The sequence below is a fragment of the Xiphophorus couchianus genome, chromosome 21 (genome assembly GCF_001444195.1).
Source record: "Xiphophorus couchianus chromosome 21, X_couchianus-1.0, whole genome shotgun sequence".
In the NCBI taxonomy this organism is placed as follows: Eukaryota; Metazoa; Chordata; class Actinopteri; order Cyprinodontiformes; family Poeciliidae; genus Xiphophorus; species Xiphophorus couchianus.
Window position 1 is genome coordinate 17091633 of NC_040248.1, and position 22899 is coordinate 17114531.

Genomic DNA, 22899 nt, shown 5'->3' on the forward strand with positions numbered 1-22899 from the left:
AAATGGCTTGTACTTGTACAGCACTTTATCAAGTCCAGAAGACCACACAGTCACTACAGTCGTTCACCCTTTTACTCACACACTCACACTCTGATGGGGGCAAGAAACTACTGGATAGTAGCTACAGCTGGCATGCAGGGGGTCCACCAGGTCCTACTGACCCCCACCAGCAGGCGAGGCAGGTAAAATATCTTGCCCAAAAGGACACCAGATGGTGGAGCAGGGATCGAACCAGCAACCTGCCGATTGCAGGGCAAACTCACTCTGTGAAAAAATCCACATCAAAATGTAATTTAAAAATGTAATTGTATAAACTACAGAAACAAAAAAAACTTGTTATTATTATATAGAATGCTAAAAACAAACCAAAATCTTAAAAAGTGCACCATCACGTGTTAACCTATAGATGGAACCAAAGAGTTATCAAAATAATTCAGCTGCTGAAGAAGATTATATCAGCATTTGTCAAACCTTTCAGACATGGAAACAGAGTTCAGGATGTTATTCTTTGGAGGCAGACGACTTCAGAGCTTCTCTATTTAGAGCTCTGATAAAACACTGAAACTTTGAGTGTTTGCTCACATACCATACAAAGTACAAGATATAGACACTGGTGAAATGTTTTTATTTTAAATTTAGAAGGGCATAAAAAAAATTAACTAAAACAAATGACCAACTTAATCAGAAAAGTATTTCCTCAGAACATTTCAGGATGTTCACTTTGATTCATTTGTCAAATAAACAGTAAAAAATGAACATTGACACATTCTTATTTTCTTTCAACCAAACGAAAACAAAGGCAGATTGTTACCAAATATGTACAATTACAGAAAATGTAATCAACATTGTTTTTAAACATTTGCTGGTTTATACATATTATGCTTAAGGTTTGATTTCAAGCTGAAGCTGAATGTTCTTATCATCAAATTCAAAGTCAGCAGACATGAAACTCTCTCTCTCTCTCTGTGCTTCCACTCCAGTCTTTATTTTGTAACAGCGACTCATGGGTTAAACTACAACTAAGCAACAGCGAAATTGCAAATGTTAAGATTACAGATGTTGCGTTTGAAATGGACAAACATTTTCTGCGAACAAAAACAAAAAATAAATCTCAGAACGAAAAACTATCTTCTTTTTTTGTTCACTTCAGCATAGAGACCCTCCAGACCATCAGCAGACACTTTCACCTCTGCGTACAGCGTCTCCTGCTGCTCTCCGTCCTGATCGGAGGTGGAGGAAGCTGGGAGGAAGTAGGAAGCTGGGAGGAAGTTCAGCTCTGCATAATAAAGTTCTTCCTCTGTCTTTTCAGCTCTCATTGGGAAAGCAGGATCCTCATTTCTTTGCTTCAGTAGAAAATACATATTTTAGTCTTTATCTTGATGGTCTTGATTGTGCCAAACAAAGAGGCTAAATTTTTGTTCACCTTAGTCTGTTGAGGAGTTGAACGTCTGAGCTTGCACAACCTGGGGGACGTTAGAGAGACGTCAGAATGAGTCTGGTGAGTTTCAGGGGACAATACAAACATTCAGACTGAGAGAGAGAGAGAACGCTGATGTGAAACAAGGGGCGAAACATCAAGAAAACTAATACAAAAGGAAAGGAGAGGCTGTAAAAACATTGGTCTGGTTGGAAGATTCCAACTTTCACCTGCACATAATTGAAAGTAACAGCTTGGGAGAAAAAAATGATGCATTTCCCCTCATTCTTGATTTAAAATCGGATCCAGGTCAGATTCCGGTGTTTTTAAAGAACTTAGAGGCTTTTTATTTTTTGATACTCACCAAGCAACAATGGCCATGAGACAGATGAAACAAATACACCCGGCCACAACGGGCAGCCAGTGAAGAACTGTAGTTGTATCTTGGGAAAACAATTAGTAAATATTTAAACCTGTAATAATACGAATTAGACTTTTAAACAGAAGGGATTTAATGAAATGAAATATTAACCTATCTGTTTGTTGATCATATTCACAGAGATCAATGATGATGACTGATTTCCCAGATCATTTGTAGCCACACAGTAATACTCTCCTCTCTCAGTAGCATTGAAGCCATAACCTTGTCCAGATACATTCATGGCTCCATGTTCACACTTCCTGAACCAGGTGAAGCTGGGTGGAGGTTTGGCTCTGCTGGTGCAGCTCAGCTCCACCCTGCTACCTGCTGACACCAAACCTGATGGACTGATGGATGCTGAGGTGTTTCTAGGAGCATCTGAGGAAAATGAGACACACATGAACTTTACTGATCAGAAACAGCTGAACCATGACCTGCTGACAGGATCACTTACATGGAACATTAAGCATTAAGGCTTTCACTTCTGTCTTGTTTCCTCCAATCACAGGATATCTGGCAGAACAGCTGATGTTGTATCCATCATGTATGTCTGACAGAGTGATGTTCTTCTGGATTTTAGTTGTAAAGGTTTCATCTGTGTTTTTCTCTGTTTGTGTGAGAGAGTCTTGTTGGAGATTCCAGGTGAGTTCAGGAGGTGATTGTGGACACGGAGTGAAAGCTGAGCAGGTTACAGTGACAGACTGATGCTCCTTCAGGTCACCACCAGAGATATTAATGCTGGGACTCCATGGAGAATCTGGGATTTCACATCAAAGAGTGTGTTTTACAGTGCAGACAACAAACTGTTTCTAATACTCAAGTCAGATCTTATTTTCAGTTTGTTTTTTTACACCAAACCAAATGTTTTATTTTACTACGAGAGAAATGTCCTCTGTTGTCCCACAGAGTGACAATTCATTTGTAATAGCAGCTAGGTAAATGGAAGCATGCATATTCACACAAAGACAAAAAGAACACACACACGCACACATTGAACCAAGGTGTGTGTGTGTGTGTGTGTGTGTGTGTGTGTGTGTGTGTGCGTGTGTGTGCGTGTGTGTGCGTGTGTGTGTGTGTGTGTGTGTAAGAGGTATGGTAAGAGGAAATTACCATATGGTAAGAGGAAATTTGCAAAATAACAAAAACAACATGGAAATAAAAGTCTTTTTTTCCTTACCCTTAACTGTTATATTAAGAGGATGACATTCAGCTGTTGCCATATATGTCCCTTTATGAATCCGTAGGAAGTATTTGTCAGTATAACTCGTCTTTAAGTCAGGAAACAGAGTGGTGCAGTCTCCCTCACTCAGGTTTCCAGTCATTTTCAGTGAAAATGTGTTAACTGACCCACTGCTGTTGAAAATAACAGCCTCTGGGTTGCGATTCAGATTTGAAATAGTTCTCAACCAAACTCCATAGATGGGTCTCCTGTTGTTGAATGTATAATGTGTTGAACTGAATTTACATGGGATTTGCAGACAAGATCCACTCAGAGCTTCAATCTTCCGAGGTATGTCAGCAATAAGATCTGGATTGGGACAACCAGCCGAATCACCTGCAAAAACACCTGTAAAAAAAAAAAAATGATGACAATAATGTGGAGCAAATCTTGACTGCAGAGAAACTTCCTGGTCCACAAATGTCAACTCAGCAGCATCGTGTTACAGGTGGAGCCTCTCAGACTAGAAATGATTCATGTGATGTCTGAATAAATCGAAGAGAAGAAACATCTCACCTGGGATGAAGAAGACACTCAGTAACATACTGACTGTCAGCATTTTCTCAGACAGAGCCGCCATCAGACTCTGATTGTCGTCCTTCATGTTCTTGAATGGAAACACGATGAAATCAGCTGCTTTACTTTGGGGAGCTAATTTAAGAAACTCTAAGCAAAAACATTCATATTTATTACCACATTGTCAAATTCCTAAAACGATGGAAGTAGACTGCTGTGGGTTAGAATCATGAGTTGAACACTTTCTCTTTAGAAAGGGAAAGTAAAATTCAAATCAAACTTGATTTTCCATCATGAAGCTAAGAAGGATTCATTGTACAAAGTAATTTAGCAGGAATCATGAAAACGGTCGAAAACATATTAACATTAACTTACCAATAATTTGCTGTAAAAACGGAAAATGGTTTAGTGTTAGCTAATTAGTTGATCAGCAGCAGAACAAACACACAGCTCCGGTTTCCTCACAGAGAATGGCACAGAAAGCCAGACTTGATATTGAAATAACAACTCTGAGGAAGAGGAAGTCGCATTTAAGCAACATTATTCTGCAATCATCATTTAAACACTATTTCACAGCTGCCTCGCAATAATCAACTAAAACATCAAATGTAATCTTCTCACTTCTAACTGTATCACACTATTGAGTCCAGGTAAATTGTAAACGTTTCTCTTTGGCATAAGACATTTACAGACATCAGTGATGATGTTTGAGTTTATCTTTTCTCAGCACCTTTCAGAACTTCTTCATTTTTTTTTTTACCTCAAAAACCAACATTGTCTGCATTTCACCTGAATCCTGTGACACAGTCATAGTGGTTCAGATGGGGACGTAACAAAGAAAAAGCTTTCTGTAAATATTTGTAACAGTGTTGCGCTGCTATTTGGAGAAAACCATTCACTTTAAAAGATGTACCATCCATAAACACACAACAAACATAATAGATCCTGATTATAATTTCAGAATCTGAATTTTTAGCTCTGTAAATTTTGATTTTATGACACAGTAACATCAGCAACAGTAGTCGGCGAAATGAATTCTTGATCAATGAAATATACAAACCTGACACATCTATTCAGCGCATAATTTTGAAGATTGTGTGCAAAATATTTTTAAATGTAGTGCATTTGTTATTTGATGCTGTGCAGCTAAATTAATGTAGATTTTTTTTTATATTAAAATATATTGTCCCCTATAAGTTTTAAAAAGAATAGTTAAAAGTTACTTTTAGTTCTTGCCCTTTTCTATGGCGCCCCTGCACTGTTGGCGCCCTCAGGATTTGCTTATGCAGCTTAATCCAGGGACCGGCCTTGGTGTTCAGTTTGAAACATCTTTAATTTTTTTTCTTTATGTTTTTAGTTGATTAGAATCCTTGTAATGATCTAAAAGTATTTTATACCTTTCCTGATTATGCTGTCAGATAAATTTAATATCTTCTTTGTGTTTTTTCTTTCTTTTTTTTTTTTCCAGAAGAAGGTTTAGATGATTTCTTAATTTTTGTGCAATGCAACAACTCTAGTGCTGTCATGGTTACCAAAAAAATGTCAACAAAGACCATGTTAGTTATTCAGATTAGCAGTCAAAAAATTGACAGCTTAGCCTTAAGCAATAGGAACAAAAATCGACTCTAATATTCACAGAGTGGTGAAAAATGACGGCATTTTTTTTGACACTGTCATCGTCAGACTATTCACTATTCAGTAAAGAAGTTTAAAAGAGGAACTGCCCGAATACATCAAAGTGCCAGAACAAAATTATGTAACACAAGAAATATGAGAATTTTCAACTAACTTGGTTTAAAACATAGCAGTAAAATTTGACACAGCACTTAAAAATATAAGCAATGTGCTCGGTCTCTTTTGGTCTAAAAATGAATTTATTTATTCCCAGCAAAATGAATAGAATACAGGTCACTATTTATTTTTTAAATGCATTGGAAATTGCTTGCAGCATTTAGTCTAAGGAAAAAGTGCTTCCTCAATAAAGGCTGATGGTTAAATGACAGAAAAGGGGAAAGAAAATAACAAGCAAACATGGCAAACAAAAGATGAATAATTTGTGCAGTATCTCAAGTTTTCCTTGTTTCCATTTTAAGAAGATTTTAATGCCAAGTTCAAATGTTATCTGCTTATCTTGTAATAAAAATCAACACATGTACAGTCAAATTCAAATGCAAGAAAAAAGAAAGATATTGTCCCACTAATAGTGAACGTTTTCTTCGCCTCCTTGTGGCTCATGATGCCTGAATCTCCATCACTCTGTTGACCCGCTCTGGTTCTGCTGGATCCTGTGGACATGAAAAAGCAAAGTGTTGCTGCTCTGTGGGAAATTTACAAAAAATGTTCAGAGGAAAATTTTGAACGTTCAAAGTGTGAGAGTCACTACTTAGTCTGGCTGTATTCACAATAAATCCATCCAAGGAAAAAGAGATAAATGCATTCTGACTGACTCTTGGCCTCTAACTAATTACTTTTAAAATTATTTTAATGTTAAGAAACTCATATCCTTTACCTTCCTTGATCTGTTGGATGATCTAAACCAGCTGAAAGAAAAATGTAATTCTGATTAACATAACACAGAGTAAACCCCAGCATGAAGCAGAGACCAGCAGCAAAGCATCAACTCAAAGGAAAGTGAGTCTCACCACTCAAAGGTGACGACTGCACTGCAGAGGATTATGATTCCCAGGATCTTCACTGTAGCACAGAGAAAGAGTCCAAACTCTTGATGATCTGTAACAGAACAGTACGATGAGATTGTCTTGAATGTTTTGGCTCTGATTCATCGGTTTATATTCCTGCTGTGTGCAGTTAAAAATGTACAAAATTTGTATTTTATTGAACACAATATAAATCCATGTAGAAATCCTCGAAGGATTTGAAACACGGAATCAAACTTACCAAGACATAAAGCCCTAAAGACTTGGGTCAAAACTCTACATGCAGATAAACAAGTATTGGGTCAAATATTATCCACTATTCTACACTACTATATCAAATAGCCTCAAAAATTACTATATTGGAGGTTATGGTTTGAAAGCAAAAGTTTAATATGTATAAATTATTGCATACTAATCACTGTATACTAAACCTTAAAAAGGGGAACAATTAAAACAACAATCAGATTTACTTTTACAGGATCACTTACATGAAACACTGAGAGTCACTTCTGTCTCTGCTGTCTTGATTCCTCCAATCACAGGATATCTGGCAGAACATCTGATGTTGTATCCATCATGTGTGTCTGACAGAGTGATGGTCTCCTGGATTTTAGTTGTAAAGGTTTCATCTGTGTTTTTCTCTGTTTGTCTGAGAGAGTCTTGTTGGAGATTCCAGGTGAGTTCAGGAGGTGATTGTGGACAGGGAGTGAAAGCTGAGCAGGTTATAGTGACAGACTGATGCTCCCTCAGGTCACCAACAGAGATATTAATGCTGGGACTCCATGGAGAATCTAAAATTTCATATAAGACAGTTTAGAAAGTGACTATTGACAATTTGGATGCGTTCCAGTTGAAGTGCTGCAGACGACAAAAGCTTTCATGTTTAAAAGAAGTCAGAGCCTTCCTTTAAATAGGCTCTGACTGAGATTACAAATTTTACATCAAAACATGGTTTGAATTTCTACATAGACTAGAAGAATAAGGGAACATTTACAAAATAAGATAATATGGTTTTAAAAGTCGTATTTTTTTCTCACCATCAACTGTTATTTGAAGAGGGTGACACTTAGCGCTTGCCCTGAATGGCCAGTTCTCGATGCGGAGGAAGTAACTGTCAGTATAACTTGTCTTTAAATCAGGAAACAGAGTGGTGCAGTCTCCCTCACTCAGGTTTCCAGTCAAATTCAGTGAAAATATGTTAACTGACCCACTGCTGTTGAAAATAACAGGGCTTGGTTCGGCATTGAAATTTGAGATATTTTTCAACCAAACTCCATAGATGGGTCTCCTGTTGTTGTATGTATAATGTGTTGAATTGAAGCTACATGGGATTTGCAAACAAGATCCACTCAGAGCTTCAATCTGTCGAGGTGTGTTAGCAATAAGGATTGGATTGGGACAATCAGACGAATCACCTGGATAAAAAGAGATTCACAATAAATATAATGCAGAGCAAATTCTGTCTGCACAGAAAGTCCATGATCCATAAACTCCAATTCAACTGCAGCATGTTCCATGCAATGCTTTTAAATACCATCAGGAGAGTACAGACTAGAAATGATTCACATCATCTCCAAATAAAGCAAAGTGAACAAACATCTCACCGGGAAGAATGAAGACACTCAGTAACATGTTGACAGTCAGGATATTCTCAGACAGACTCCGACAGACCTTCATCTCTGGAAATACATTAGACCATCTGCTGCTGGCTTTTAGATTAACGTGGCTTTAAAGTTTTTTTTTCTTTTCTTCACAACTTCTGCTAATTCACCCAATCAAATGCAAAACCTTCATCTAGAAGAAAAACGGTTGCAAGTTGAAATTAATATATCCATAAAGCCCCAAAATGATAAAATAAGATGTCTGAAAGCCTACATATATTATTCTTAAATTTAAAAACAAAGATTAACTTACCAAATGTCCAGTGAAAACAGAAACAAGTTCAACCAGTATGAGGAAACTGCAGGACCAACTGAGCACCAGTTTATTTTTACTGCCAGTTTTTCTCGCCTTTTTTTTTTAGTAGTCTCTATTTACATCTCACCACTTCCCTAAAACACATCGACTTCAGTTCAGAGATGAGTATTTATAAATGACCATTACTTTACCTCTGTTTGCATAGAATATCTTTGACATTTTACTTTATTTGCTGTTTTTGTTGCATGTTAGCTAAAAGACTGCTCCACTCCAGTATCTCAAGTTAAGCTAGAGATCAATATGATGTTGTCACCTGTTTGACATCCATTGCCTTTTAGCTAATGCCAGGAACAAACCCAACACTCATTAATTTCCATACAGAACTTGTACTCACGGTTGCTGTCTGCATATTTAAAAGCAATCTTTATAGTCACAATAGAAAGCGCAAAGTCAGGGAGGAGACATTAGACCAGAGACCAGCAGTAGGACGATGATGCATGTAGGGAGAGATTAGAACTGTCTGAGAAAAAGATGTTTGCTCTTTGGAGAAACCAGGCGCATATCGGTACAGGGTTTTTACAGATATCACTCTCACTCACTCTAAGAAATATTTCGGAGAGTGAGTTATATGTCATTCAATTTGTGTTTATTTTGATTAATTTTGTACATTTGTGCTGTCACGTTTGACTAAAACGTCAGCGTTGTGCCACTTCATGGTTCATGTCACCCACCCACCCATCTTCTGCTTATCAAGACTTTTCTCTCTCTAGCCTCTTGGGCCATTAAATCATGAGGTTTCTTATTACCCAGTTATCTGTCACTTTCATTCCTTTTTGGTTGCCATGTAATAACTTGTACATAGGAATGGTGTTTTACTGAACGTTTCATGTCCAGTGTTGCCATTTGGCACTCAATGACCTGCTGCTAACCCTTTAGATTTTTGAGGGTAATTGTGTCCACCCTATCAGAGTTTGGCAGCTAAAACTTTGGAATTTGTTGGTATATACACTGCTCAAAAAAATAAAGGTAACACTCAAATAACACATCCTAGATCTGAATGAAAGAAATATTCTCATTGAATACTTTGTTCTGTACAAAGTTGAATGTGCTGACAACAAAATCACACAAAAATCATCAATGGAAATCAAATTTCTTAACCAATGGAGGCCTGGATTTGGAGCCACACACAAAATTAAAGTGAAATAACACTACACGCTGATCCAACTTTAATGTAATGTCCTTAAACCAAGTCAAAATGAGGCTCAGTATTGTGTGTGGCCTCCACATGCCTGTATGACCTCCCTACAACGCCTGGGCATGCTCCTGATGAGGTGGCGGATGGTCTCCTGAGGGATCTCCTCCCAGACCTGGACTAAAGCATCCGCCAACTCCTGGACAGTCTGTGGTGCAACGTGACGTTGGTGGATGGAGCGAGACATGATGTCCCAGATGTGCTCAATCGGATTCAGGTCTGGGGAACGGGCTGGCCAGTCCATAGCTTCAATGCCTTCATCTTGCAGGAACTGCTGACACACTCCAGCCACATGAGGTCTAGCATTGTCCTGCATAGGAGGAACCCAGGGCCAACCGCAGCAGCATATGGTCTCACAAGGGGTCTGAGGATCTCATCTCGGTACCTAATGGCAGTCAGGCGGTATCTGGTGAGCACATGGAGGGCTGTGCGGCCCTCCAAAGAAATGCCACCCCACACCATTACTGACCCACTGCCAAACCGGTCATGCTGAAGGATGTTGCAGGCAGCAGACCGCTCTCCACGGCGTCTCCAGACTCTGTCACGTCTGTCACATGTGCTCAGTGTGAACCTGCTTTCATCTGTGAAGAGCACAAGGCGCCAGTGGCGAATTTGCCAATCCTGGTGTTCTCTGGCAAATGCCAAGCGTCCTGCACGGTGTTGGGCTGTGAGCACAACCCCCATCTGTGGACGTCGGGCCCTCATACCATCCTCATGGAGTCGGTTTCTAACCGTTTGTGCAGACACATGCACATTTGTGGCCTGCTGGAGGTCATTTTGCAGGGCTCTGGCAGTGCTCCTCCTGTTCCTTCTTGCACAAAGGCGGAGGTAGCGGTCCTGCTGCTGGGTTGTTGCCCTCCTACAGCCTCCTCCACGTCTCCTGGTGTACTGGCCTGTCTCCTGGTAGCGCCTCCAGCCTCTGGACACTACGCTGACAGACACAGCAAACCTTCTTGCCACAGCTCGCATTGATATGCCATCCTGGATGAGCTGCACTACCTGAGCCACTTGTGTGGGTTGTGGAGTCCGTCTCATGCTACCACGAGTGTGAAAGCACCACCAACATTCAAAACTGACCAAAACATCAGCCAGACAGCATAGGTACTGAGAAGTGGTCTGTGGTCCCAACTGCAGAACCACTCCTTTATTGAGTGTGTCTTGCTAATAGCCAATAATTTCCACCTGTTGTCTATTCCATTTGCACAACAGCAGGTGAAATTGATTGTCAATCAGTGTTGCTTCCTAAGTGGACAGTTTGATTTCACAGAAGTTTGATTTACTTGGAGTTATATTGTGCTGTTTAAGTGTTCCCTTTATTTTTTTGAGCAGTGTAGTTTAAAGAGCTAAAGTTGGTCCCCTCATGTTGCACCAAGGCTCTTTAAACAGTCCAAAACCCCAGTTACTCATTTGTGCTTCCTTTCACATAAGTATTTTTTAGCTTATTCATAATTGGACTTAGCACTTCGGAATATTAATGAACTATAACTCCATGGCTGTATCATGGGGTTACGATAGTTTTGGGTTTTTCATTATATCCGTCCGTCCATCCGTCCGTCCATCCATCCATCCATCCATCCATCCACCCATTTTCTAACATCCTTGTCCCTAGTGGCTTTGGGAGAGTTGCTGGTGCCTATCTCCAGCGAACGTTTCAGGCGAGAGGAGTGGTACGCCCTGGACAGGTCGCCAGTCCATCGCAAGTTATTTTTATTATAGTTCAGTTTTATTTTGTCGAGACTTTTTGTCTGTATGATCCAGTTAGTTTTAATTAGTTATTAGAGTGGTGTTGCTAGTTTTTATTAGTTTCCGTGACTTAAATATTGCTGACGTTCAGTTCCGTTTCTGTTAGTTTTTTGATACTTCAGTTAAGTTTTAGAATTAAAGTAGGTGGATGTATTGCATTTTCATAATGTATACAGCGATTGGTTAATGTCAACAGGAGATGGTATTTTCAAAAAATGTATTCAATTATTGTTGAACCAACCAGGGTAACCATCATCTCAGAAGTGAGGGAGACAGATTTTTCAGAGGTTTATTGATTTACCATCCTTTCACATTCAATAGCACCTCTCCTTAGTAATTGTTTGTTTTTAGCCTCAGTGCAACATGAGGGAACCAACTTTAGCTCTTTAAACTACATACCAGCAAAATCCAAAGTGTTATAGTTGCCATGGAGTTATAGTTTATTTAAATTACAAAGTGCTAAGTCCAATTATGAATAAGCTAAACATACTTATGTGAAAGAAAGCAGAAATGAGTAACCGGTTTAAATAGAAACCTATAGATCATAAAATACTCTAGTGTTTGGAAGTCTGTCTCTTTTTACGGAGCCGGTTCTCTTGGATCAGCTCACTAGAATATACAAAGGGTTAAATCACACATTGTGTGTTACTTATAATGCTCGACATGTAACTTTTAATTTGTATAGGCCGCACGCTGCCACTAAACTGTCCATCACGTTTCCTGTTTTTATTTGATTTTCAGCGGTTTCTCAGTCTGTTCAACGAAACAAAAATCTTACTTTAAATCACTTTCACAAACATTTCTGCAGACGACTGAGGATGTTACGTTTCTGCTGCGTCACGCTCCTGAGTAAACTTAAGACACTTAGATCCGAAAACGCTTCAGTCAGTGAGACAATGCAACTTTCAGGACATTTTAGGTGACTCAAACAATGATTGAGAACAGAACCATGCTGGGAAGGTATGGCACCTGTTGGATAAATTGTATTTTTAGTAATTATCAAATATTCGTTGTATCATGTAGCTTTGTAGTAACATTTAGATAATGTTTAATTATATGCTTTTTCTCTTTTTCCTCTATTCTAAGTAATGTCTCTGTGTGTTGAATAATTATGATTCCTTCCTGTGACCTCTTTGAGAAAGAGAGCAGTGAAGCCTTCGTGGAGATAGCGGAGACAACTCTGTCTGCTCTCCTGTGGTACTCGACGCCGTGTCTGGTACTCGACTGGAGCAGAAAGATTTAGAGTGTAGATAACATGTGTCTAATAGTAAATGTCATTAGCGCTGCAACAATGTGATAAATTGTTTTCCCCTCCCTTTGAGAGTTAAAGCGCTCAGTGTAAGAGGGTCCCCTAAAAAAGCAATAAAATAGAGGGAGCGGGAGATGTGTTTTCAGAGCGGTTGGAGATTTGTAACTGAAAGCATCTCTCTGTCTGCTCTCCTCGCGAGTACAAAAAGAATTTAACTCTCTTGTCTTTCCTGTGTTTTGTTTAATAGGTATTTAGACCCAACAGCACCACACCGATGATGTCACACACACACACACACACACACCCAGCCTTATGATGACGCCCTTTGATGTTACAGCTTTTGTCTGTGAGTTGACAGGGTTCTCTCCATTTTGCTTGTGAACACAAAGCTCCCCTGACCTACATTTTGCTTGGCTCCGACACTTTTGGCTTTAAAGTCGAACGGGAAAACTCAAAATGTGCAAAACTGAGAGGCAGAAAGCGATAGCTGCCCTTTTTGATGCTGAAAGAGCGCGCAGAAAGAACAACAGGGCGCTCCAGAAGCTCCTGAAGATCAATGCGGAGCTTGAGAACGCCTCCGAGCGCAGAAGCCGTTTTCGCAATCGGTACAGACTGGAGAAGGACGAGAAGGCGTTTTTCGAAGAATCCGAAAAACGACTCTTTATGTTGAATTCGCAATCTGACATCTGGGCTGATGAGCAAGAACAGCTGGATAATTTATCCAAAAGGAGAGATAAGCTTTTCGAAAAATTGAAAGACATGAACGATCACCTCATTGAGGAGCCCGTGATGAAATCAATGATCAAGGCGGCCCAACAACAGCATGAAAGGCTGAATTTTCTTCACAAGGTGTTAAAGAAAAATGTTAGAACCTTGTCAAAGCATCTTGCACATCAATCTAAACTGTTTGATGAGTACACAGAGAAAGAAGCGGAAAGCAAGGAGATGATGGCAATTCAAGACAGCTACTTTAGAGACCTAAGGAAAATGTTAAGAGTGTTCAATGTGGCCAATGTGAATAAAAAAGTTAAGGCAGAAGAGGAAAGTGTGAAGGAAGAGGCCGATAAGAATCATAGACTCGAGGAAATGATCAAAACCTTGAGACAGCAGGCGATTAATGTGCCCTTGTTGAAATATCAGTTTCAATGTGCAGTGGATGAGGAACGAAGGCTCAAAGACCTCAACGGCGACTTAGACAAGGTGATTGAGATCTTGACAGAGAGACTTTCGGATCAAACTAAGTGGGAGACCGCTTACCAAGACATGGACAAGAAGGTCAAAAATCTTAAGCAAGTTCACTGTTGTCACTTGAAGAAGTTTGAAGATTTGACAGGAAAAAATATAAAAGTTGGGAGCGAATCGAGGCTTTCCTTGGTTTCACAAGAGAAAAGTAGGAGTGACAAAATTGTCAAACGCTTACATACTTTCAAGTATAAAATCAATGCTCTCCAGCAGGAATGTACATCCTTTCAACCAAAAATTGAGAGATTTCTGGGGGACCTTAACCCTTATTCTGGAGCTGTGAGATCAAAATCTCTTTCTTCCATTCCTCCCTCAGTGGCCTGGAAGTTAACAGGAAAGACTTCCAAACACAAGGAACCAGAGAAGTTTTCTGAGGAGTCTTCAAGTGAGACCGAGTATGAGGAAAGCGACACAACAGACGAGTCAACAGACGATTCCAGAAAGAAAAGGAGTCACCCAGTACTCACGTTAAGGAAGATCCCTGAAATAAGGGCATTTGTAAAGCGTGAGTCAGAGGATGAGTCACCAAAGTCAACAGATTCCTACTCTGCAACTGATAGTTCAGAAACCATAACAGAGGACACGTCTGACTGCAAAGCATCAACGGATGATTCAACACACTCTTCATCTTCCGACTCGGAGGAGTGGTGGAAGGAGTGGTGGAAGTACTTTTTCTGAGTGAAGGATGGAGAAAGTGTGTAAGTTAGCCGTAATCACAGTTTCTAAATTGAGTGGAAGTTAATGACAAATTCCTAATAGGTGTAGAAATAAAAACCTATTAGACCTATGTGTCTGATACCTTTTGATAGCCTAACTTTCCCCGGGTGCTCCGGTTTGGCTGTTTAAAGAAAAAAGCCTTCCAAACTTCATATTTTGATGATGACACTCCTCAAGCATCCACATCAGCCAGTTCAGAGGTTCCCAAAGAACCACCCCCCCCCGCCACACACACACACACACACCACCACCACCACCACCACCGCCCCTCCCCACTGGTTCCTGGGCCCCCCTATGGATTACAATAAAATCCGCCCCATAAAAGAAAAAAATAATAATAAAAAAATCAACTGGGCACACACATTGATCAACCAGACATAAACCTATACACATATTTTATTTTCAAACTCTACTGAAGTTTATTTCACACTTCAGGTTGCAACAAAGCAAACTACAAGCCATCTTTACAGTGAAACACTTTTGTGTAATTGTTTTGTTTTCTGTTTTTTCATCCATACGGCTTCCCGTTCCCCCTGACCCCCCTGCAATGACACTGCACCCCTTGGAGGGGGCGCACCCCACACTTTGGGAACCACTGAGCTCGTTTTTACTGTCTGCAAGCAAAAATATGCTATGTCATGTTTACTCAACTCTGTAAAGTAAAACAAATATGTAAAACATAACATTTCATAAAAGCTGCAGTTTGTAAATTATTTGAAACCGTGGACTTGGCCTCAATCTCGTCTCCAGCGGCGTGATTATCCGCCTTTGTTGCACATGGAGAAACACAGTTACCTTTAGATAAAGGTAAATACAAATGTTGATTTCTTGACATATGCCATGGCTTTTGTGACAGATTGGACATACAATATAAAGATGAATTTCATTTCAAGCAAATAAGTAACAAAAATAAACAAATATTTTAGAAAAAACATAATATATATACAAACATATTCACACACAGAGCTGCAACTGATTTGGTGTCAATGTCACAGCTTTTGTGACATAATCACGGCTTTGTGACATATGACATTGTTTTGTGACATATGTGCTGCTTTCATGACAAATGCCTTGGCTTTTGTGACATATGCCAATGCCATGACTCTTATGACTTGTCATTGCTTTTGTGACATATGATGCAGGTTTTATGACATATGCATGGCTTTTGTGACACATGCCATTGCCATGTCTTATGACACATTTAGCTGTAAAGCAATCATGAATTACATGTCGTAATTGACGCATGTCAAATGACACGGCTTTTGTGACAGATGCCATAACATATCACACAACTTGAGTGACATATGACTTTTGTGAGAGATGCCACTGTGTAAGATTCAATATAGAATATGTATAAATTTTTATTTCACATAAATAAATAACAAAAACTATATATATATATATATATATATATATATATATATATATATATATATATATATATATATATATATATATATATATATGTTTAAGGTGACAGCATTTACTTCCACATATTAATATCCAAAATACAGCCATTATGATCTCTGTTTACTGACGAGCTGGGCTGCAGTCACACGGCGTTGGAGGTTCCCACTTTAGGATTCATTCTGATCTTTTGTGTTGATATTTCTGTTGTGTGCATGTAAAACCCTGGGGTTATTAATATACATTTTTAAACTCCTATTAAAAATAATGACAGTTGTTTTGTGAGGTCATGAGGGAATTCGAAAATGATTCATTGTCTCATCAGAGAGTTGTTTTACACAACTAATCAAGCCCTCCCTCGCGTTGGGGGAGGGCTTGATTTAAAAAAAAAAAAAAAAAAACATACAAAAAAACACCCACGTCACCTAAGATATTAGTTAATAATTAACCAGCTGTTAATACAATACCATTATTATTAGATCAAACACTTGTATCAATTTTTCTTGATTTTGAAATAAAATCAACTTTTTTCTCTTTACATCTTTTTGCAGTGGAACTCTTAAAATAATAAAGGGAATTGAAAAGCAGTAGCATGAGTACAGTCATACGGATTTATTCCTAAACCAAGGTGTTGATGTCATTTTCTGAAAACTTAAATTTATTCTTCCTTAGTTTCTGAAAGAGGAAGAATAAGCCATTCGCTGCAACTTCGGATTTATTCTTCTGAATGCTCAACGTTCGCAGTTGTCACCAGAGGACATGAATTTAATAAGATAGACTTCGATAGTCGGAACATACTATCAAAGTCACATAGTTGCAACATGTGTTGAGAGCTTTTCACACTCCCAACCAGTGTGAACAGCCTCTGACCTCAGAGCCATAGGCGGAAGCTGCGGTGGTGTGCAGGACATTTTGCAACTTCGCTACCTGTCCTGATTGCATAAGTAAAATTTATTTGTTGTGTGTGAAGTAGAGCGAATGAAGCAGCCGCATAGACCGACTAACTCGACTAGCTCACACGCTTTTCTGACCTACATGATGAAAGAATCAGCATAAGTGTCAGCATAAGAAGATCTGAGCCAAAGAGCTTGAAGTGTTTAATTTGATTGTCTCTGTGTGTAACCCACGTAAAGTATGGAAGCCCCATTATATGATGTAGCAGCATAGATTAAATTAGTGAAAAAAGAGGGCGCACCTTTTCTCATGTGTGTTACAGGAGGTCAAAGTGCGTTTCCCTTAAAGACTTACCAGCTGTCTAGAAAGACAGATCAACAAAATATATCTTGTGTTCTCTACAACCTGCTATGTGCTCCAGCTCATTTTAATGAATAATAATTTCTACATATAAGGCAGAATTCATTTTCCCAGGTGCTTTGCTTTGCAGGTGAGACTGCTGGTGAAGCTTTACACTACACTGGAGTTATGTTATGCACATTGTTAAGTTGCCTTGTGGCAACCGAAGCGTGCCACAAAACAACAGTTGCAATGTTTTGTAACTGGTCAACAAAACATTTTCAGCATCTTCTCCAGGTTACAACAGAAGCACATGCTCTTTGAATGTCTATCAAGACCTTTAGTCATATTAATATATAAAAACAAAATCTGAAAATGTGTTTAGCTTTCTTATTTCTTTATTTTTTACTAAAGGAAGAACTTACAGAGGGAAAAGTATTGAATATTGAAATAAAATATTGGATAGGTAAAGTCAGTCTAGTTTTATTCATGATTAATATGAATAACGAACAAAATGTCGATGTGTTAGTGCAAAGCTGCAAAGGTGCTCCAGCATAATTACCATGCAAAAGCTACATTGTCAATTTTAAAACAAATCTGTTTTCTTTGTGAGCAAGCAAACCTAAGCACAAGTAGATGGGAATATTTTTCATTATTTAAAATTTGATGCACAAAAAACAGATGTAATCAATCATTCTTGGACATACCATGTGAACCAAACAAATGAAATGATGCAAAAGAGAAAAATAAATTACATATCAAGTACATTGTTGTTAAAATAGCAAAAAATATGGAGCATTTTAAAATTCCCATGCTTTTTGTGTGTTTAGCTATATTAAATTTAAGATGGCATACATACAAGCTCCTCTGACATGACGATACAAACATATGTACAATTAAAAATTGGTCGGAGTTCTTGAGAACATTTTTCAAAAAGATATTACAGCTTCAGAGGAAGGACTTTATATCTAATCAGTAAAACACATTCTTTCTACGACTTATCTGAGTTGATATAACAGTTTGAGGACCAAAGATCGATAATAAAAACAATGATACTTATGATAAGATCATGAGACCAGTGGGTTTAAAACTTTCTCCCACTGCACTCTGTCCAAAATCAACAAGTCAAAATCTTCGGTGCACAAAAAGTCAAGCCTTCTGACATAAAACATGTCATATTTCCTTCACTTGAGCTCAGAGATCTTCTGCAGTGGCAACAGACACCTTGACCTGAGAGTAAACCGTCTCCTGCTGCCTGCTTACCTGTGTTGACATGGAGGAAGCTCCAGGTCTCCTCTGAAGGAAGCCCACTTCTTCATAATGAAGTTTTTCCTCTCTTCCATCGGCTGGTTTTTCAACAGTAGCGTCCTCGCCTGTTTGACTCTGCGTTAGAAAGTACATGCATTTGTTCATGTTGAAGGTGTTGCTAATCGACAATGTGAACGGTGCATTGCTAGACGCAGAAGTTGAACACGTCTCTACCTGAGTCTGTTGTGGAGTTGGACGTTTGCACTTCAAGTGCCTGGAAGACATTAGAGAGCCGTCAGAACAAATTTGCTGAGCTTCAGGAGTCTCAGACTAAGAGAGTCAAGGCTGACCCGGAACTAGCAGGGGAAGAACAACAGTAAAATCACATTGTCATAAATTAAAGCAAGCAAATTAGAAACACCCGGTAAACTTGACATCTAGTCTTTAAAGCTGTGGGTTGAAACTGGAATGCCAACGTAGGCCTGGAGAGATCATTCAAACTCCACTCAGACAGGAAACAACAATCATTCCAGAGCATTTTGCTACGAAGCAACATTACCAATGACTGGCCCGACACACAGCCGCCTGAAACATTACATAATTGTTTTCTATGATGATTAAACTGAAATGTTGTTGTTTCGTAAGTTCAGATCAGTTATGTCTGATACTCACCAAGCACAAACAACAATCAGGCAGATGAACACAGTGATTCCCACTAAAATACACTTCCAGTCTGCAGGACTGCCTGTTGGACCTGAGGGGAAAAAACACATCTAAATATTAATTATAAATTTTTTTTAAATTCTCAGGATGGAAATAATTTTTAAGTGTTTAAATACACAAGAATGTGTAAAAACACAATAGTTACCTTTGTTACTTATAGAGATTATTGGTGACATTTGATTCCCCAGATGATTTGCAGCCACACAGTGATACTCCCCTCCATCAGTAACATTGAAGCTGTAAATCTGCTCCACAGATACATTCATGGCTCCATGTTTGTTGTTCCTGAACCAGGCGAAGCTGGGTGGAGGTTTGGCTCTGCTGGAGCAGCTGAGCTCCACCCTGCTACCTACTGATGGACTGATGGATGCTGAGGTGTTTCTAGGAGCATCTGAGGAAAATGAGACACACATGAACTTTATTGATCAGAAACAGCTGAACCATGACCTGCTGACAGGATCACTTACATGAAACATTAAGCATTACGGCTTTCACTTCTGTCTTGTTTCCTCCAATCACAGGATATCTGGCAGAACATCTGATGTTGTATCCATCATGTGTTTCTGACAGAGTGATGGTCTCCTGGATTTTAGTTGTAAAGGTTCCATCTGTGTTTTTCTCTGTTTGTCTGAGAGAGTCTTGTTGGAGATTCCAGGTGAGTTCAGGAGGTGATTGTGGACAGGGAGTGAAAGCTGAGCAGGTTACAGTGACAGACTGATGCTCCTTCAGGTCAGAGGGAACATTAATGCTGGGACGCTGAGGAGAATCTGGAGTTTTAAAGCAGAATTTTTTAGAAAGTGACCCACTGACCCCAAACTCTGCATAGACAAAACCCCTTTTTTTTGGAAGTCCTGGTTTCAAAAAGAAATAATTGAGATAGGTGATTTACATGAGAACGGGTCATTAAAATCCTTTGAAACATTGGTGGGGGAATTTAAGTTACTTAGACAAGATCTCTGGAGATATTTACCAATAAGACACTCCATGTACAAAACCTTTGGTTCCCCCACTTTTACTCCTGTAAGTTGCAATACATTGGCAGACATAAATAAGATGTTTGGGCATTGGCATGAAGCTTTAGTTTACTATAGATTATTGACAGCCTTGGATCCTACTATTACGTCTCTTAAGAGAGCTTGGGAAAAGGATCTAAATCTTAGTCTCACAGAAGAAGAATGGTATTCGATTCTTAGGAATGGGAAGGAAATGTCAAGGGAACTAAAAACAAGACTGGTGCAATTTAAGATTCTACACAGTTTATACTGGACACCATGTAGACTATACAGGGCTGGTTTATCGGAAACCCCAGTTTGTTGGAAATGCCAGAAAGACAATGGCACACTGGTACATATGTTGTGGGATTCTCCAAAAAATCCAAGATTATTGGTCATCAGTTCACAAAATCTTAGAAAAAATACTTGGCCAGAAAATACCCCTTTGCAGCAGGCTTTATATTCTCAGGGATCCTTCATTATTGGGTCAAATATCTTCCTCTCTCTCGCAGCAGACAGTCGTAATGCTGGGGAGGAAGCTGCTGGTGAGGGAGTGGAAGGGTCCATCTATCCCCTCTCTTCCTCATTGGTATAGCTCCCTGGAGGTTATCTTATAGATTGTTAAATAGGGTAGAGGAGTTCAGCAGGAAGTGGTCCTGCTACGTCTTACATGTGGGTTAAATGGTATTTCCAGCTCAGATGTAATTAGACTAGATGAACTTACTGTAATGCTGTAATTATTTAAATGTATCAGGGTTACGGGGCATTTTTAGTTTATGTATGTCAATTTCAGTTGGTGTTTATGTGTCTTGTCACTTTAATATTATTATTATTATTATTATTATTATTGCACTAAGTAATTTCTGTTAACTGTATTGGCTTCAAAGAATCCACAAGGACTAACCATTGTTTAGCAGATGCTAAATTGTGATATGCTAAGTGTGGAATTGTGGCATATTTTTCTGTTGGAAAATCAATAAAGTTCAAGTCATGAAAAAAAAGTAGAAAGTGACCCAGTGATTTACGGTTACGGTACATTAACACAGACAACAAAACATTGATAAACAGCCTTTTCAACACTGGACTCATATTACAGAACTTTTAAAGTCAGATTTTCTTACCTTTAACTTTTATCTTAATTGGACTGCTACAAGCTGTTGCTCTGAATGGCCCATTCTCAACTCTGAAGAAGTATCTATCTGCATGACTGGAGTTTAAGTCACGAAACAGAGTAGTGCAGTTTTTCTCTCTCAAGTTTCCAATAATCTCCAGTTGATAGGTACTATCTGTCCTAGTGCTATTGAAAATGACATTTCTTGGATCACCTTTAAAATCTAAGTTATGTTTCATCCAAATTCCAACAACAGCTCTGCTGTTGCCAAATGTTGTCTGTCCTGTATTAAAGCTACATGGGATTTGCAAACAAGATCCAGTCAGAGCTTCAATCTCCTTCGGTGCAGTGACGAAGAGGGCTGGTGTAGCACGGCTACAGTAATCAGCCAAAACACCTTAAGAAGAGATAAATGATGAACATAATGTGAAGCAGCAACTTCCTGTAGAGAAACATTCACGATTCATAAACTCCAGTTCAGCTGCAGCGTGTTAAATGTGAAGTCTTTAAACAAGATTAAGAGCAACCATTTCAGACTAGAAATGGTTCGTGTGATGTCTCTAAATGAAAGGACTTGAACAAACATCTCACCTGGCAGAAGGAAGACACTCAGTAACATGTTGACTGTCAGCATGTTCTCAGACAGAGCCGCCGTCAGACCCTGACGGTCCTTCACGTACAAAGATATGAAAGCTAAAGTCACCACTGGTTTACAAGACTCTAAAAAAACGATCACTTCCTTTTTAACAGTTCCAAAATAATGACATTAGACTACAAGTTGAGGATGTGTTGCAAATAAATATGTATTTCTGTTACATTTACACTTTTGCAACATCCTATTGATGCAGAAAGATTATGAGTCATTGGTAAATTCACATCACATGAACAAAAGAGACTATGAACAAACTTAACAGTTGGTTATAAGGAGGTCTGAGTAATTTTGTCTACACTCCTTAAAGTGTAACTTATATACATTTTGTGTTTTTATTGCAACACTTTCTTTCATGAAATTATTTGAAGTTTAAAGACGACAAACAAATTTGCTGTTTAAGCAAACAAAGTCAACTATCTTAATTTCATCGGTTCGAATGACTGATTAGTTTAAATAAAATAAAATAAAATGAAAACAATGACAGGGTTAAATATGTAAATGCCCACTAAATAGTTTCAACATAAACATAATCATGAAGGTTTCTGATTTTACCCTGAATATTTATTTAAAATAACATTTACAAACAGATTTCCGTTAGAGAACATATTTATCTGCAGTGTAAGTTTCATTTCTACCCTATATGGGTGGATAAGCCTTGTGATTACAACAAACCAGGAACGACATTTGAGTTTGAGTTTTGCATGTATAAAAAATTATTGTAGAGCAAAGTCACAACAAAAATGACAAAAATACAGAATAATGATGTCTAAGTTGTCAAGATTCAACTGGATGAGCCTGATGCAGATCATAATGATGCAAATTTAGCAAATTTGTAATTTATAACATTTGTAACATTATCTAGACGTAAAGAATTTTGTCAAATAAGACTGACACCGTAGAGGATGACTATTGTAAACACTTTATAACGATAATGCCTAACATTTTTCGCTTTTCAATTTACACACAGGTGCTGATTTATGTCTTCATTGGGTCGTTGTGGCAAAAGATGTTTAAAACAAAACAGTACCTGGATTAATAGAGATACAGTGAAGATCTGGAGCAATTCTTATTTAAAAGTTGAACTTGGACTAAAAAGAGCTGAGTAAACAGGGACACTTATTTAAATATGAGTTTGATATTCTCCTATATAAATTTTATTGGAGTATGTCTTGGACAAGTCTCA

General features: G+C 38.6%; 2 protein-coding genes and 1 long non-coding RNA gene across 3 annotated transcripts; all 3 read right to left on the reverse strand.

Moving 5' to 3' along the window:
• Positions 1–604: 604 nt before the first annotated feature.
• Positions 605–7907, reverse strand: LOC114137201 (vascular cell adhesion protein 1-like). The gene is made up of 6 exons (XM_028005822.1): positions 7835–7907; positions 6719–7021; positions 1950–2216; positions 1782–1860; positions 1424–1463; positions 605–1343 (listed from the first exon to the last, which is right to left on the reverse strand). The coding sequence occupies exons 1-6, from the start codon at positions 7905–7907 to the stop codon at positions 1125–1127; spliced, it is 981 nt and encodes a 326-aa protein (XP_027861623.1). The 3' UTR covers positions 605–1124.
• Positions 5156–6547, reverse strand: LOC114136559 (uncharacterized). Its single transcript, XR_003593832.1, has 3 exons — positions 6216–6547; positions 6083–6113; positions 5156–5858 (listed from the first exon to the last, which is right to left on the reverse strand). It is a non-coding gene; the product is annotated as an uncharacterized LOC114136559 (long non-coding RNA).
• Positions 7908–18184: 10277 nt separating the features above from the next.
• Positions 18185–21683, reverse strand: LOC114137202 (sialic acid-binding Ig-like lectin 13). Its single transcript, XM_028005823.1, has 6 exons — positions 21656–21683; positions 21075–21461; positions 19429–19728; positions 19107–19352; positions 18911–18992; positions 18185–18512 (listed from the first exon to the last, which is right to left on the reverse strand). The coding sequence occupies exons 1-6, from the start codon at positions 21681–21683 to the stop codon at positions 18185–18187; spliced, it is 1371 nt and encodes a 456-aa protein (XP_027861624.1).
• Positions 21684–22899: the final 1216 nt, after the last annotated feature.